General features: G+C 46.9%; 1 protein-coding gene across 1 annotated transcript in view; it reads right to left on the bottom strand.

Annotated features, from left to right (window-relative positions):
• CSMD2 (CUB and Sushi multiple domains 2) overlaps window positions 1-14,126 on the bottom strand; it is a 254,428-nt gene that overhangs the window by 51,584 nt on the left and 188,718 nt on the right. Inside the window, 8 exon segments of the mRNA XM_068417612.1 lie at window positions 527-631; window positions 1,611-1,707; window positions 3,989-4,113; window positions 4,697-4,900; window positions 6,905-7,000; window positions 7,144-7,257; window positions 9,379-9,495; window positions 10,392-10,586. Coding sequence (XP_068273713.1) covers window positions 527-631; window positions 1,611-1,707; window positions 3,989-4,113; window positions 4,697-4,900; window positions 6,905-7,000; window positions 7,144-7,257; window positions 9,379-9,495; window positions 10,392-10,586 — 1,053 coding nt within the window.

Raw genomic sequence — 14,126 nt, 5'->3', positions numbered from 1 at the left:
ATCTCATATCTGACCCTGCCTTCAGCAGGAGGTTCGATGAGATGACCTCTGAGGTCCCTTCCAACAGGAATTATCCTATGAAGAGCTGTCTAGCCCTGCATGCTGTTTCCAGCAGTGACCAACACTGAATGTCTAGGAAAGGCTGCAAGGAACAGGCAGTCCCTCCCAACCTCTGGCAAGCATCATTTTAGGCACTTCCCAAGCTAAGTTTGCAGCACTGTGTTGAACAGGCCAAGCCTCCATGAATTTTTAACACTTTGGCCTCCACAACTCCTCCTGTGCTACAACACAGAAGCCAAACAGGTGCTACAAAGCGCATCAGCACCAAGATGAGGGTCACACCACAACCCCACGTCTCCTCTGCTGCATCTATTCTCCATTTAATGCTCGCTCCCTCTCTGCAACTTGAGAGCAGGGAACCACATATGCATGGGCCTTAAAGTTTCCAACCCCACAAGGCAATGGCAGAGTAACCATTTCCCCATCGCTCCGAGGAACTGCACGATCAAGGCTGAATTGCTCTTACTTTTGTATTCCAGGTGAAAGCCGGCAGCAGAGACACTGATATCCGAATAGAAGTGCAGATAGAGCTGGTTTGAAGTGCTGTTCAGCAACGCAGGCACTGTAGTTCCTGGAAAAAACAAGAGGTGCACAAAGATACTGAAGAGGATTCTTTTTTCCTCCTCCGTGTCCTTGGAGACCAGCTGCAGAAGAGGCTGAGAACAGAAAGTCCTTTAACTTAAGAAGCTCTGTTGGTTTTGATCAGGTTCTAATGAGGCCAACTGAGAAATACCCAAGGCCTCTTCGCAGTGGCCTTTTCAAAGTCTGCTGATGAATTTCATCATGTGAAGTTTTACCACTTACAGACCAGACAGACTAAAGGGAGGGAACTGGTGATGAGAAACAGCATGGGTGGAGCACAGGTCCCCTGCAAGGTCCAGATTCCTTCTCCTGCCTTGCTCCCTGGAAGCTGCTGCAACAGCAGGTCAAGGCGGTTCTATCCAAAAGCAGCTCCAGGAGTCCCAGAGTGTGCTGGTCTTTATGCCTGACCCTTCTCCCTACCCACCCCACAGCACTTTGGAACACATTTGTTCACTAAAGAAGCAAGAATCAGGGCCATCGGTTTGCCAGTGGCTCTGCTAGTTGAAAGCTTTACAATGCTCTTGGGCTGCTCCTCGCTCTCCTGAACGCCACGGTCCCCACTGCCGAGCACAAGAAAGGTTGTTTTGTAGCCCCTTCATCCATTTAGGTGCAAACCAGCCAGGTTAGGTTAACCTGCCAAGTGCAGTGGTCTGAGCTAACCCCACACAACCCAGCAGCGCCGCGGGAACTCCCACTTCCAGGTTGTGGAAGTGCTCAGGGGTTTTTCTAAAAAACCCAAACCTAACCCACTGGGTTTGTGTTTATGGCTCTCTATCAATGTTTTCTGCAGGAAGAAAGTAGTCAAATTCCCAATTCAACAAAGCATAGGATTCCCTTTAAGGACATACTTAAACCTATTCCTAGCTGTTGAAGCACTTAAGCATATGCTTAATTTTATGTACGTGCTGAAGGCCAGCTGACACGAATAGGAATTAAGCATGCCCTGATGGGCTCCACTGAACACGTACCAGAGAAGCTTCCCAGCATGGTGGCTGTGTTATCTCCTCCATCGAACACTTCCAGGGAATCCCAGTTCTGCTCAGTAACAAAACTGATCACCTGGATCTGAAGAGAAAAAAAGAAAAAGAAGTAATAGTACAACTCCTGCAACCACGCTAATAAACAAAACTCACATCAATGAAAGGGTCATTAATAAAGTTAGCAAGAGGCCCTGGGGCTTTAAGTCAGCGCTGCTATTTATTTGTGCTAATGCACTTGGCCAGCTCTTGCCTTCGACTACCACCGTTCGGGTTATCCAGCTATTTTCCATTGCAGAGCCTCAACTGCTTGAGGCCTCTTTGGACGAAGGTTTCCTGCCAAGCCTAACGCTTCTGATCCGCAGCCATCCTGTCGAGTTCACCAGAGCTGCTCCCTTCGGCGCAGAGCTCAGCAGGACACGCTCCCTGCGCTGGACTCTGGGAAAAGACTGCCATGCCCTGCAGACCTTGGCTGCACACACACACATACACACTCCCTCCCTTCCCACTGGGAATTCTGTGAAACCCCTCTCCCTTTTTCCCTGCTGTGTTCTTGTTCTCTATTTATTCATCCACTCCAAACAGATCACTTGCCTTTACCCTGCTAAACATAAAAACCACACATATATTTTTTAAAAATAATAATAAAAAAATCAAACCCCATTATTTCTGCCATTTTAACCTTTTTCCTCCTTGATTTATTCTGAATAATACAGCAGGTATAAAGTTCCTGCAAAGTTTTTTTTAATCCAAAAAATAAGTTCATCCAGCAGAAGTTGCAGTGACCCCTGCAGAGCCACCACTGATCACCCTGACCAAGCCAGTACCTTCCAGCCTGCGTGATTACACCCCTATTGTGATTTACATTATTGAAAAAGAACATGTACTAAGAACGTGCATTTTGTTTGCTCTTACATTTTCTAAATTATTTATTCTCCTCCCCCCCCGACTTAACGGAATAAACATTTTTAAGGTTGTAATTCTAAGTCTGATATGTGGATTCACAAGGGATCTGTGTCTATTTATGGCCACGTGTATAAATTAATTCACTCACGAAGGTTTGCTACAGGAATGAATAATTCATGGCAGAAGTGCTAGCTCGTACGCTGATTACATAAAAACCCTGCTAGTGACTCGCCGCTACCAAGAAAGCTTTAATTTCACCCCCTCCTCTGATTTACAGTTGTTTAACCTTTAATTGTTGTACAAAATGAGGGTAAACTGATGCTGAAATTAGTATCTAATAACTGAGAACCTGTTGCACACGAAAGTGGGTGACTGGGGAAGCAGAGCAGATCCGAGCGGGCCAGGGCACGCAGCCGCTGTGTGGGAGCACGGCGGGTCCAGCTCGGTGGCCATCACCCTGCCTCTGGGCTGCTCCCCGACCGACAGCTCCTGCACAGGGCTCCACTGGGGCTCTTTTACTTCCTGGGGGCCAACACCTTTCACCAGGCCTTTTTTCCCCAAAGAAGACTTCCAGTGGAAGCCCCAGTGTCACAAGCTGACACGATGTGGTTTGATGTCGAGGGACGATGGCATCCCACGACCGGCCTGTGCCCGAGGGCAGAGCCGAGGGGCAGCAGGTACCTCAGCCCACCTGCAAGTAAGTCTATTTGCCAAACACATGATAGAGGAAATAAAAGCACTTAATGAACAAAACCCTCACAGACAGTGGTGTAAAGAAGAAAGAAATCCTCCGATAACGAGGCCTGTGGAATGAATGAACCTGTTAAAGAATCCATCTCCTGTGCGTCAACTGATGTCAGTGCAAGGCACGGTGAGATGCTTTCTGTGAGGACACAGCACTTGTGCTGAATGGGAACCTTATCTAAGGTTTGGTCTCTGATGTTGGGCTTAATTCTCACCATCCTCTAGTTTGCATGACTAGTGCTGCAGAGGAATGATAAGGACCACAAAAAGACCTGAAGAGAGAGCTCATTTACCTGGAGACAATGAACAGCAAAGCTGTAATTGTATAATCATACTGCTGCAACTCTGCTGGCATAACAAATCCACACAGGCACTCCAAGCAGGCAACTCCTCCTTGGTGTAGCTTACATTGCTTTCAACATTGCATAATTAAGCAGTGTAAAGAGATATGCCCAAAATACCACCATTATTTTGTTACACCAGAACAGCCCCATGGCTCCAGTTGATTTCCTATGGAAAGTGCCTCCAGGAGGCAAAAATCCATTGAAGTACGACCCACTGTGGCAGTCGTGGTGCAAATGAATGTCTGGTTCCAAAGAATCACAGATTCTTTCCTGTGAGGAGCAGCAACTCCATAACACGTGGCCTCTTTAGGTGCACCAGAGACTGTGTGCTCTCCTCTCTAGCCCACGGTGCAGCGACAGCTGCCAGCACCATACCTGTATCCCTGCTCCTTCGGGGACCGTGATCTTCCACACGCAGTTGAGGCTGTTCAGGTACGGCTCAGGGAAGCCAGGGGACAGGATGGTACCTTTGCGTTCAGTCAGATTTCCACCGCAGGGCACTGAAATAAGGAAAGTTATGCTTGAACATGGAAGGACGTGGCTTTATCCTGAAACATTCCCTTTAAAACATGCCCACGGACAAAAAAGCAAGTGGAATTGGCTCATGATTTAAGGATAAGATTTGTATAAATAATCCTCTTTTCAGTAACTCTCTCATACAACTTTAACATATGCAGCGCGCAGTCCTGGGGTGTGGGGAACACTGGGTACCTCAGCCCATGAGCCTGCTTCTGCAGGAACCGCTCTCCTCCAAAGAAGGTGAAAGCAGCTTTCAGAGAGATCTAATTTATTCTAGATGCTGTCCCAGATCTCACAACGAGCACTGGATCAAAGGTCCCTTCCCTGACGTTTGGGGTTACCCACCCTTGTTCACAGGCAGGCCTGGCTTTTGTATGTAAGAGGTATGAAATAGAGGGGGTTGGTTTGTTGGTGTTTTGGGTGTTTTCTGGTTGGTTGGTGGCTTTTTTTTGTTTGTTTGTTAGGTGGTTTGTTTTTAACCATCCCAAAGGATGTAATTTATTTTTCTAGCACAAACTGCTGAACCCTTTCACCTTTTGTGCCCCCGACCCCAAAGCTACGTACCCACGCAGGTGGGTACCGACACGTTCCACTGAGCCAGCGCCCCGGGCATGGCGAGGCACTCGATGCCGCGGGAGCCGCGCAGCGCGTAGCCAGCGCTGCACTCGAACCGCACCACGGCCCCCACGGCGAAGTCGCTGCCCAGCCGCCGGCCGTAGCGCGGCTCCGGCACCGAGCTGCACTGCGTGGCGCTGGTCCGCGGCACCGCTTGCGTGGCAGCCCGGAGAAACCAGCAGGTGAGCACAGGATGGCAGAGCAAAAAGAAAACAACATAAAAAATAGTTAGAGCAAACATATGGGAAATATTGTCAAATTAAAGATCTGTTAAAAACACCACAGGAATCTGATTATACCTAAACCCCAAAGATGGGCTGAATCCAAACACGACCATTGAGAAGAAAAAGAAATAACATTTCACTCAAACTTCTGTCAATTCGAGTGATACTTGAAATAAAAGCAGCCAGGACATTTCAGAACCGTGCACGCTTTCTAAGATGACGCTGTTTGCCTTCAGAAAACTTATCACCACAAAAGAAAGGTCATTTCTAAATAGGGAAACCAAAACATTCAGCAATGACTGTCCAAAAAGTTGGTTTGCCATATAATGCTAGAGCCTCAGTGGAAAACTCTTTAGGTTTCTCAGCTCACTCAGCCTTACTGCTATAAAGCACAGCAATTTTAAACAATCTTCTCCATGTTGAGAAAGGTAAAAGAAAGAAAAGGGAAATTTCAGTTGTGATGCTGCATCACCAACCGTTGAAATTGCCTGCGTTCCTGCTCAATGCTGGAAGCAACAGCCAGAGACAGAAACAGAGTCTGACAGGTAAGTGAGGGGAAAAACAAGTCACAGAAATGTCTATCGCTGAGGAAGAAATCAATTCATATTTTTCCTCTGAGTTGCTTTACAATTTATTAGTGTTTAATACCTGAGTTGCTGGGAGAGGGAAAATGCAGAGATGATGAGCACATTAGCTGTATTGTTTGATTTTAATTTGATTCAGAGAGATGAATGTCAAACCCACCGCCAAAGGCATCACACAAGATGATCAGCAAGAAGGTGAAGTCTGAAGCATGTCAGTGGTCTGGGGAGGGGAGTGGGGAGGCAGAAAGGATCCAGTTATGGTGACACACTACTCTGGGCAAATCCAAGAGAGACAAACTCCTTATGGATCTGCAGCCCTGCCCAGATAACTCCTTCACCTTGGGGGAACTCCCCAAACGTGCATCACTGGATGGGGGAGGCTTTGGGAGAGAGAACCTCTCGTTGGTGTAGAAGGACAGTAAACGCCATAAGAGCAGATCAAACCAGGGCTGGCTCTTTCTTTTACTCTTGCTTTCCCTGCAGCAATCACTGAAGAGTGTGCAGCTCATAATTAGCATGCAGAAGGCAGGAGGTAATCTTTACTGATTTAATCAAAACCTTTGCTTTGCTGAAATCTTTAAAGATTACTATCAGAACTACAGTTGTTTTACAATAATTAGGCTGAAATCCAAGAGAACAGAGCTCTGGGTACTATAAAATCCAAGCCATGCTTCACTTTGCTCCCAGAGCAGGCACAGGTTGGCCCTGCTGTGTCCTCACTTTACAGCAACACGCATGTAAAAGCTTGGCTGAACCACAGATAACTACACAAAGCGTGGGGGTGAGAAAGCCCTTCTGTTTTCCCTCTGTTCTGTGCATCACTTTCTATTTACTCCTTTAAAATCTCCAAGTGGGATTCACCCAATGCAACACAAGCTGTTACTGAAAGGATCAAGGGGCAAAAGTTTGACAGCAGGAGACCTAAGCCTGTGACACGCAGAGGAAGGATTTTACAGAGCTGCTAGACACTAGTTCAGCTGCTTACACGGAGAAATGTGCTAAAATGCCAGTGGGAAAAATTGCTTGGGTATAAATCTCGAGAACTCACTGTGTACTCAGGGCGTGATTCAACGAGATACTTCTGATCCTAATCCTGGGACATGTGAGGGTTGGGGCTGAGTGAAAATGGAAGGTCTGAATATGAAGTACCTACAGGAGCCAGACAGCCCTGCAAGTGCACTGCTACCAAAATACTCTTCATCTCCTGTGATATTTCCTCTTCAGACAGAAAGCATGCAAGGACCCACAGACACCAAAAGCAGTGCAGGATGCTTCAAGACATCGCTGTATTTTTTGACCATTATCTCAGGACCAACCTGAGGACACCTCCAGAACACAACTGTGCTCACCTTGGTAGACAAAATGAAAACCTTTGGCTGTAGATTGACCCTTGGAACTAAATTTGATGAGAATCTCGTTGGTGGTAGCTAATGGTAACGATTCACCTAGATGAGGAGAAAGCGAGAAAAAACAGGAGAGAGAGATTACAGCGCTAGCTACATAAAGGGGCTGCACAGGGCAAGGTGTTCAATGACAGGCTGTATTTTGAGCTTGCTTTTCCCAGCAGCAACAGGGACACGGTCTCTACCTGTGTGAGAGCCCGAGAGGGAGCCGAGGAGCCGGGACTGCTGGTTGGGGCCATCGTGGACTTCGATGACGTCGTTGAGCGCGGTCTGGAAGAAGGCGAACTGCCCGAAGACCACTGGGAAGAGAGGGAGCGGGTCGGGGGGCAGCGGGACCAGCGCTGCCGTCCCCCGCAGCCAGCGCCCAGAGCCCAGGCGTTGCTGCTTCTGTTATTTCAGGAGCTTGGCAAAGATAAAAAGGGCCTGACTGACAGCCCTGGAAGATGGGAGCCCTTTATTTATCCACAAAGTAGGCACAACAGCAGCAACCAGCCTCCCCCGTGTTCACTTGCCAGTACGCTCGAACACTGATTCATAGCCCAAGAGGGATCCTGTTATGAATCATCCCATCCGCCTGCCTCCATAACACAAGGTATATAATTTCACCAACAGATAATTATTGTTTATTATTTATATTGAACCTCTGTCAGGAAGCAGGCTCCCGTTGGGTTAGGCATTGTACAAAACCTGATCAAAATAACAATCCCTGTCCTGAAGAACTTGATTTCTAGATTGAAGCTCTCTGGTCAGGGACGACTGCTGCTAGGGAGAGAGGACGCTCACAATTTCATTAGCAGTCAGTCCTAAGCCTCTCCACAGAGACTGCTAACGAGGGAGCCACGCAGTGCTCTGGGTCTTACTGCATACATTGCAAATGGACCCAGGAGCAGACAGAGCTTATAAAAGGGAAAAAATAATAACGAGAGGATCAGAGCACTTTTTTTACAGCTAGAGCAAAGAGACTTTAGTTATTTATCTTTATATTTCAGAATATAATATTTTTTTCCTTCCCAAATCTGCACTTAGAACATTTTTTTCCTCCCCTTTGGCTCTTCTCCTGGCTTTGCATTTTCAAGTTGTAAGTGCCCAGTTGCACATTCACAAGCTGAGAGGTCTCTTGCTGTGAAATTCATCATCCACCAAGCTACAACATTTGTTTCCTGCACATTCAAGGTTTCCAGCACAGCTTTGATGCCTGGAACACTGAAAAAGTGACGATAGCACACCCTGATGCCTGCTGTATGCAGAATCTGAGAAGCGGAGGAGAAAGGACACATATTCACTACTAATGGTTTTCCTGCTTATTTTTAATGAAGCTATTGAAAGGCAGCAGGTGGAGAAGGGAAACTAATTTAGCTGTCATCCTACCACAGGCAAAAGTGAGACTTGCAGATCCCGACTGCCTAGCCCTCTAGTTATTGTGCTTAAGACAGTATCAAGACCAGCTCTAATAAAACAGGTTAAGAGGTGTAAGAGGGCGGCGCAGCATTTCATCCGTTAGATCCAGGAACTCAGCTGTAACCTCCTCGCACGCAGGCAGGAGTGAAGGAGTTTATAACCGACGTCTGCACGTGGTTTCCTTACGTCCCACCTTGCTATCCTAGCACAGGACATCACAAACACCTGAAAAGACCACAGGGACTGACCAGAGCAATATAATGCACTGAGAAGCAGCATCAAACAACAGAATGGAGAGACCTTCGCCTGCCAGAGCTGTCAGTGCAAGTGCTCTTTAAGAACTTTAAATTCCCTTCAAAGAAGAAAGTATGTTAACCAGTACTAACACCCAGCTAGCTGCCTCCAAGGTTCTAGAACACAGATCATTCTTGTATTCAGGCTCTGACGAAAATTAAGCAGCACTGGACTCTATAAAAGAATGCCGATCCATTTAAATGGGTCTGGCTTTTGTTTAGATCTAGTTTTAAAACTTAATTTACATGTTCTTTAAAAATTACAATTATTCATAAATACCATAGCTGCACACCCACAAAACCATACATTTATGTGCTTCTCTGCACAGACAGATTATTCAGCGCCACAGTTAGCATGTGTTTATGGTAAATACAGAGGTCCTCTGAGCCTGCTGCTAACATTAATCACCATGAATTATTTTTTGCTGAGTTTTCAACTCTGCATGACTGGATATAGTGCAGGAACTGGAAGAGGTATCACAGGATGGTGTTTTTTATTAGGTTTGGGGGTTTTGTCACCTCGTTTTTGATAGATTTCAACATTCAGAAAACTCCCATCATCTGTACTGCCTACAAAGTATAATTAGCATCCAACAGTGCCACTTACTATTTTCCAATCTCCCTTATCTCCATTTATATATGCACTTTTTCTACTGCTTTGTTCAAACGAAATAACCCAAATAAGAGTGTTGCACAGACAGATTTTCAGAAACCCTCCCCAAGCGATACCGTAGTCCTTGGGCACGACGACGAAGTACAAGCAGACTTGTCCGCTGGTGTAGTTCTGGGGATAATTTGGAGAGAGGACGACGCCGTCCGAGCCCGTGTACTGACCGCCGCAGGGTGCTGCAAGGGGAAGCAGAGAGGAGATCACTGAGCAGACCCCGACCAAAGCCTGCCTTGACACCCCAGCCCTCCTCCTGCTGCCCCGAGATCCTCCCCCGCGCACCGCCGGCTGCCCCAGCCGCGACCGATTCTACGCTTCAGGCACTGCCGCTCCCGCTGCAAGTTCTTATTAAGAAAAATAAGGCTTATCCTAACCTGAGTTCATGCCTGCTTCACATTTAATTATCCTAACGGGTGATTTACACCGCTCTCCGCAAGCTCAGGACCTGACAGAATGAGCTCCCACTCTTCTCGCAGGAGCCTGGCTCCAGCACGAACGGCACCCTCCCCGCCAGCGCCTTTCCAGTCAGAGATTTCCTTCTCCCAGTCCCCACAGACTGACAGCTATCTCTCGACTCCACAGATTAAGAAGGTCTGACTGCAAACCCATCACTTAAACCATTTTCTCATTAAGCCAGAAAACAAAACAAAAAAACCCCACAGAACTCCTAAGAAAAAAATCATCTTGTTTTCTCCATAAATCCTGGCCCTGCTCAGGAAGGCACATGCTTAAGGGCTTTGATTAGCAGGGATCAGGTGAAGCAAATGTTTAAGTGGCTTCCTGAATCCTGCCCTGCACTAGGACACAGGTTTTGTCATGCAGATAAATCTGTTCTGTCCAGTTTTCTCTCTCTCTCAAAAGAAGGTTCAAGAAACTTCATGAAAGTCAGCTCTTCCCGACCTCACGATACGAAAAAAAAAAAGAGAAAAATTATGAAACACTGAGAAAAACCACCTCTGTCCCCTTGCAAACAGCTCTAAGCAAACCTAACATCAAGCTTTGCATTAGGATCAAGTGCTGAAGCATGTGGCGATGGGCAGATCATTCTCACCTCCCCTTTTCCCTTGGGCCTCACCTGTACAGGTAGGTCGAGGTTTGTTCCACGTGGGTTTTCCATCCTCTCCCATTATGCACATCAGCGTGGAGACCCCCTCGATGTCGTACCCTCCGTCGCAGTAGTAGGTAATCGTAGATCCCAGCTTCAGGTCTGTCCCCACTCGTGTGCCATTCTTGATGGACCCAGGGTCGAAGCAGGACTCCCGGGGATTTTCTGCAAGAGAGAATTGCCAAGATCTTTAGTGGTCTGATACAGCTACTCTAAAATTTTGGTCAATGGCATGTTTTCTGGCTTTTCTCATTTGGTGATCTCACTTAAGCACATTGTAAAGACCATCACCATTTGCAGAGTTCAGACTGCAAGCACTGTCTTGCGTTGCTGAATGTGGGGAATTACACAGGTCAGATTCTGGTCCAGACCTTTCTCTGATGCTCAGCTCCAGCACAAGTATACTGGAAGAAGGAAGGCTTCAGTTCACACACGTATTTACTGGTACTCAAAATCCAATCAACGATGCAAAACTTTGATTTAACTATCAACACTCACCCTCCTTTCTTGCACAGGGGACAGGCTGCAAGGAGCTCTGCAAACCAGGGCACATAAACACAGCTTGAACATGCAACATATTTCAGATGTGCTGCATCTGTTCCCATTATCTCCTTGGCACTTATCACTCCTGTATCTCAGAGCTGTCTGCTCTCACCATGGAAATACAGAGTGCCACGTGCTGGCTGGTTGACTCTCCAGATGTGCAGCATGGCTGCAATTATGGCAAAATGATTACAAGCAGTTAGACAAAATGAAGACATTTTTCTCTCTGTTCACTATGCCCTGCAGAGTTAAAACCCCCATTTACATATGAAAATTCCAGTAAAGACTACAGAGCTGTCAGGACTTGGGTATTTCTTTCCTCCTTCTTCTGAGGGCTTTTTTCTTTTTTTTTTTTTCTGCATGAAATATAATTAGAGGCTTTGATTAATCCTGCTCTTTTGTCATTTGGAAATTGCTCATTAAAGATGAGGGCTTTTCTGAGAGCAGTGGGTCTGTGAACAATTATAATGTGTTTAAGCATTAAATCATGGGCTTTTAGTATTTGGGGAAGGGGTGGAGGGAAAAGCAGAAAACAGTAAAGCCCTCAGATCTTGCTTTTGTTTCTTTATTTGCAATGAAAAATAGGATTAGCTCTATGGCTTCCTTCACACAACAGCTGTGCCACTAGCAGTGACCCAGGTAAACAGAGCGCAAAAGGACGTGAAGTGTTTCACCAGGAACAGCTGCCCTGAAACGCACAAGTGAGGCCACTGGTTTTTCCTACACCACCAGTTCCCTATGTTGGGAGCCACAGACTGGGCAACCCTCAATGCTCCTCACAGACCATCACACACTTGTATCATCAAACTTTAAATCATGAAGTCCTGGGCTCTCCTCCGTGTTAGTGGTGTCTTGCTGTATGAACTTTGGACAAGCCACTTCTCCTTTGAGCAACCCTGTTCCCCAATCAGGTAACAAGATGCTCCAGTTCATCTGATCCTGGGAAGAGGATTCAAAAGAGAGCTTTGATACTCAGACCATGATGGAGAAGATTTTGGTTCTAAGATAAAAGAATTCAATGAATATTTTTATCCCCTTATTTCCTGTGTGTGATCTGACGGTGGGTCCTGCTGAGGCACCAGCGACACAAAGGAAAATCTTGATTATGATGAGTAAGATATCAGGACCAAAAAGCTTGTTTCAGTCACGGCACTGGACAGCAAAGCCCTTGGCTCTCTGGTCAGCGCAGATGAACACATTCCCTCCTCATTCATCCTCATGCTTGTGAGACACCAGCCGCAGCTGGAGAAGCGAGCCTTTACCATCAGTGGAATATCCCTGGGCAGACTGGTCATCACAGCCCACAGAGGGGACGAGCTGCCTCTGGGCATCAGTCAACCAGGGCACTGAAGACCAGCAGTGCAGTGGCGTGGCCCAGTGTCCATGGCACACAAGCCACTTGCAAGTGTAAATGCTTCATCCACTTGTCCAAAATATTTTTTCACTCTGCAAGCCTTTACTTCTGTGAATCACTAATATTTTAGACCTTTACATTTAGACCCTTTCATACAAAAGCTGCACCCAACAGCTTCCTTCTGACCACTTTATGCCTCTCGTTATTTTGAACAGTCTCCCTGCCTTTCATCTAACAAGTTGATGGGGCTTCAACCTGTCATTCAGCCTCCCACCCGGCTGTCAGATGTCTTAGCCATGTGCTTGATCTCAGTCTCTGCTCTTGCTTTGAACAATCGTGACATTCACTGTTCACGTCACCCTGTTGACTGCTGAAAAAAGGGTGGTGGCTGATTGCTGAGCAATGGCCCCACTGCTTTTGTTGTGTTTTCCTCATTCTTGCCTGTTTCTCTGTTCCCTTGAGGGTCTGTGCCTTCAGGGACACCGCTCACCTTAGAGGATGATGCATCCTGACACACTAGTCCTACGCAGATCTCCAGCTGAACACTCCTCTGCAGATGAACTGCCCGATGATCCTCAGCAGTAGGCTACAAAGGGAGGCAGGAGCTCGACTTTGAGGAAGTATTTGGTTGGGTGGTGACAGCAAAAGACTCAGAGGGATGTGGGAAAGCCGCAGCTTTCCCAGCCTTTGATTTATTAGGCTATGAAGTGAGTACAACACGGCTTGCCCATTTAGAATTAATGTTTTATTTTCACGGAGACACTTCAGAGATTGAGGGCTTTACCCTGATGTCCCAATTAACACGGATTCAGGCTGCCAAATGTTTACAAAAGAGTTAAGACAAAAATGCCATGAGAACTGGCTCACTAGTCCACAGAAAGCAGAGTTTTCTGTGTTTCCCCTCTCCTTTCCCAAGGAAAACTCAAAGCCTGCATGAGCTCCTAGACCAGGAGGTCAGGCTTTCATCTGCACGTTCGAGAAGAGCTTCACCAGAGCTGTCCGCCCAGCACATCACAAACTCCACATCTGTCAACATGTGCAAGCCTTTAGTAAGAGCTGAGCCTTAAAGCAACCCCAGGAGAAACTGTCTAGGAGACGGTGTTTTGCACAACAGTCATACTGAAGACAGGACAAATTACATGAGGATTTTGAAGCCCAGGTGCAGCCTTGGCACCCCGAGCTGCTTGGCTGCTGCCACACCAGCTCACCAGAGCCCAGCATCCTTCAACTCATCCCAGCTCCACGGACCACCTTTTCCAAAGGACAGATCTATTTCTCAAACCAGGTTGTCTTAGGGTCAAGCGTCACCTCCAATTTCTGAGTGTTTTACCAGCAAACAGTACTGGATGTTTTTAAGCAGGTTGCTTTGCAACGGATTTTACAGACAAATTCTGTGGAGAATTTCCACCTTAAATAACCCACAAGCAATGCTGAAGAGCTGGTTACAAGCTCAGGATGGGCAAAATAGTTCTGGCGAAATAAGGACGGATTTGAAATAAGGCTTGGGGTTTGGGGTTTTTTTTTTCCCCGTTCCTTTGGAAGGGTGAAAAGTAATCAGTTTTGCTTCATTTGCTTTCAATTTCACGCCTCCTCACTTCTGGCCCACAACAGAAACAGGAAGCACTAAAAAGCGTGAGAAAACCTCCCGCCTTGGAGTATCCAACCTGGAAACTCCTTCCTACCCTCTGCCCCAAGCATGAGGAGCCAAACCCAAACACGCACCCTGGGTCCATTCAGCACCCACCCATGGGGATACATTGCTCAGATGGAGCTTGACCCACTTCTGTGTCCGTGACAGCAGGTCCCCA

The sequence above is a fragment of the Nyctibius grandis genome, chromosome 24 (genome assembly GCF_013368605.1).
Source record: "Nyctibius grandis isolate bNycGra1 chromosome 24, bNycGra1.pri, whole genome shotgun sequence".
NCBI lineage: Eukaryota > Metazoa > Chordata > Aves > Nyctibiiformes > Nyctibiidae > Nyctibius > Nyctibius grandis.
The sequence above is the reverse complement of the archived record's forward strand: the minus strand, read 5'-3'. Positions and strand labels throughout refer to the sequence as shown.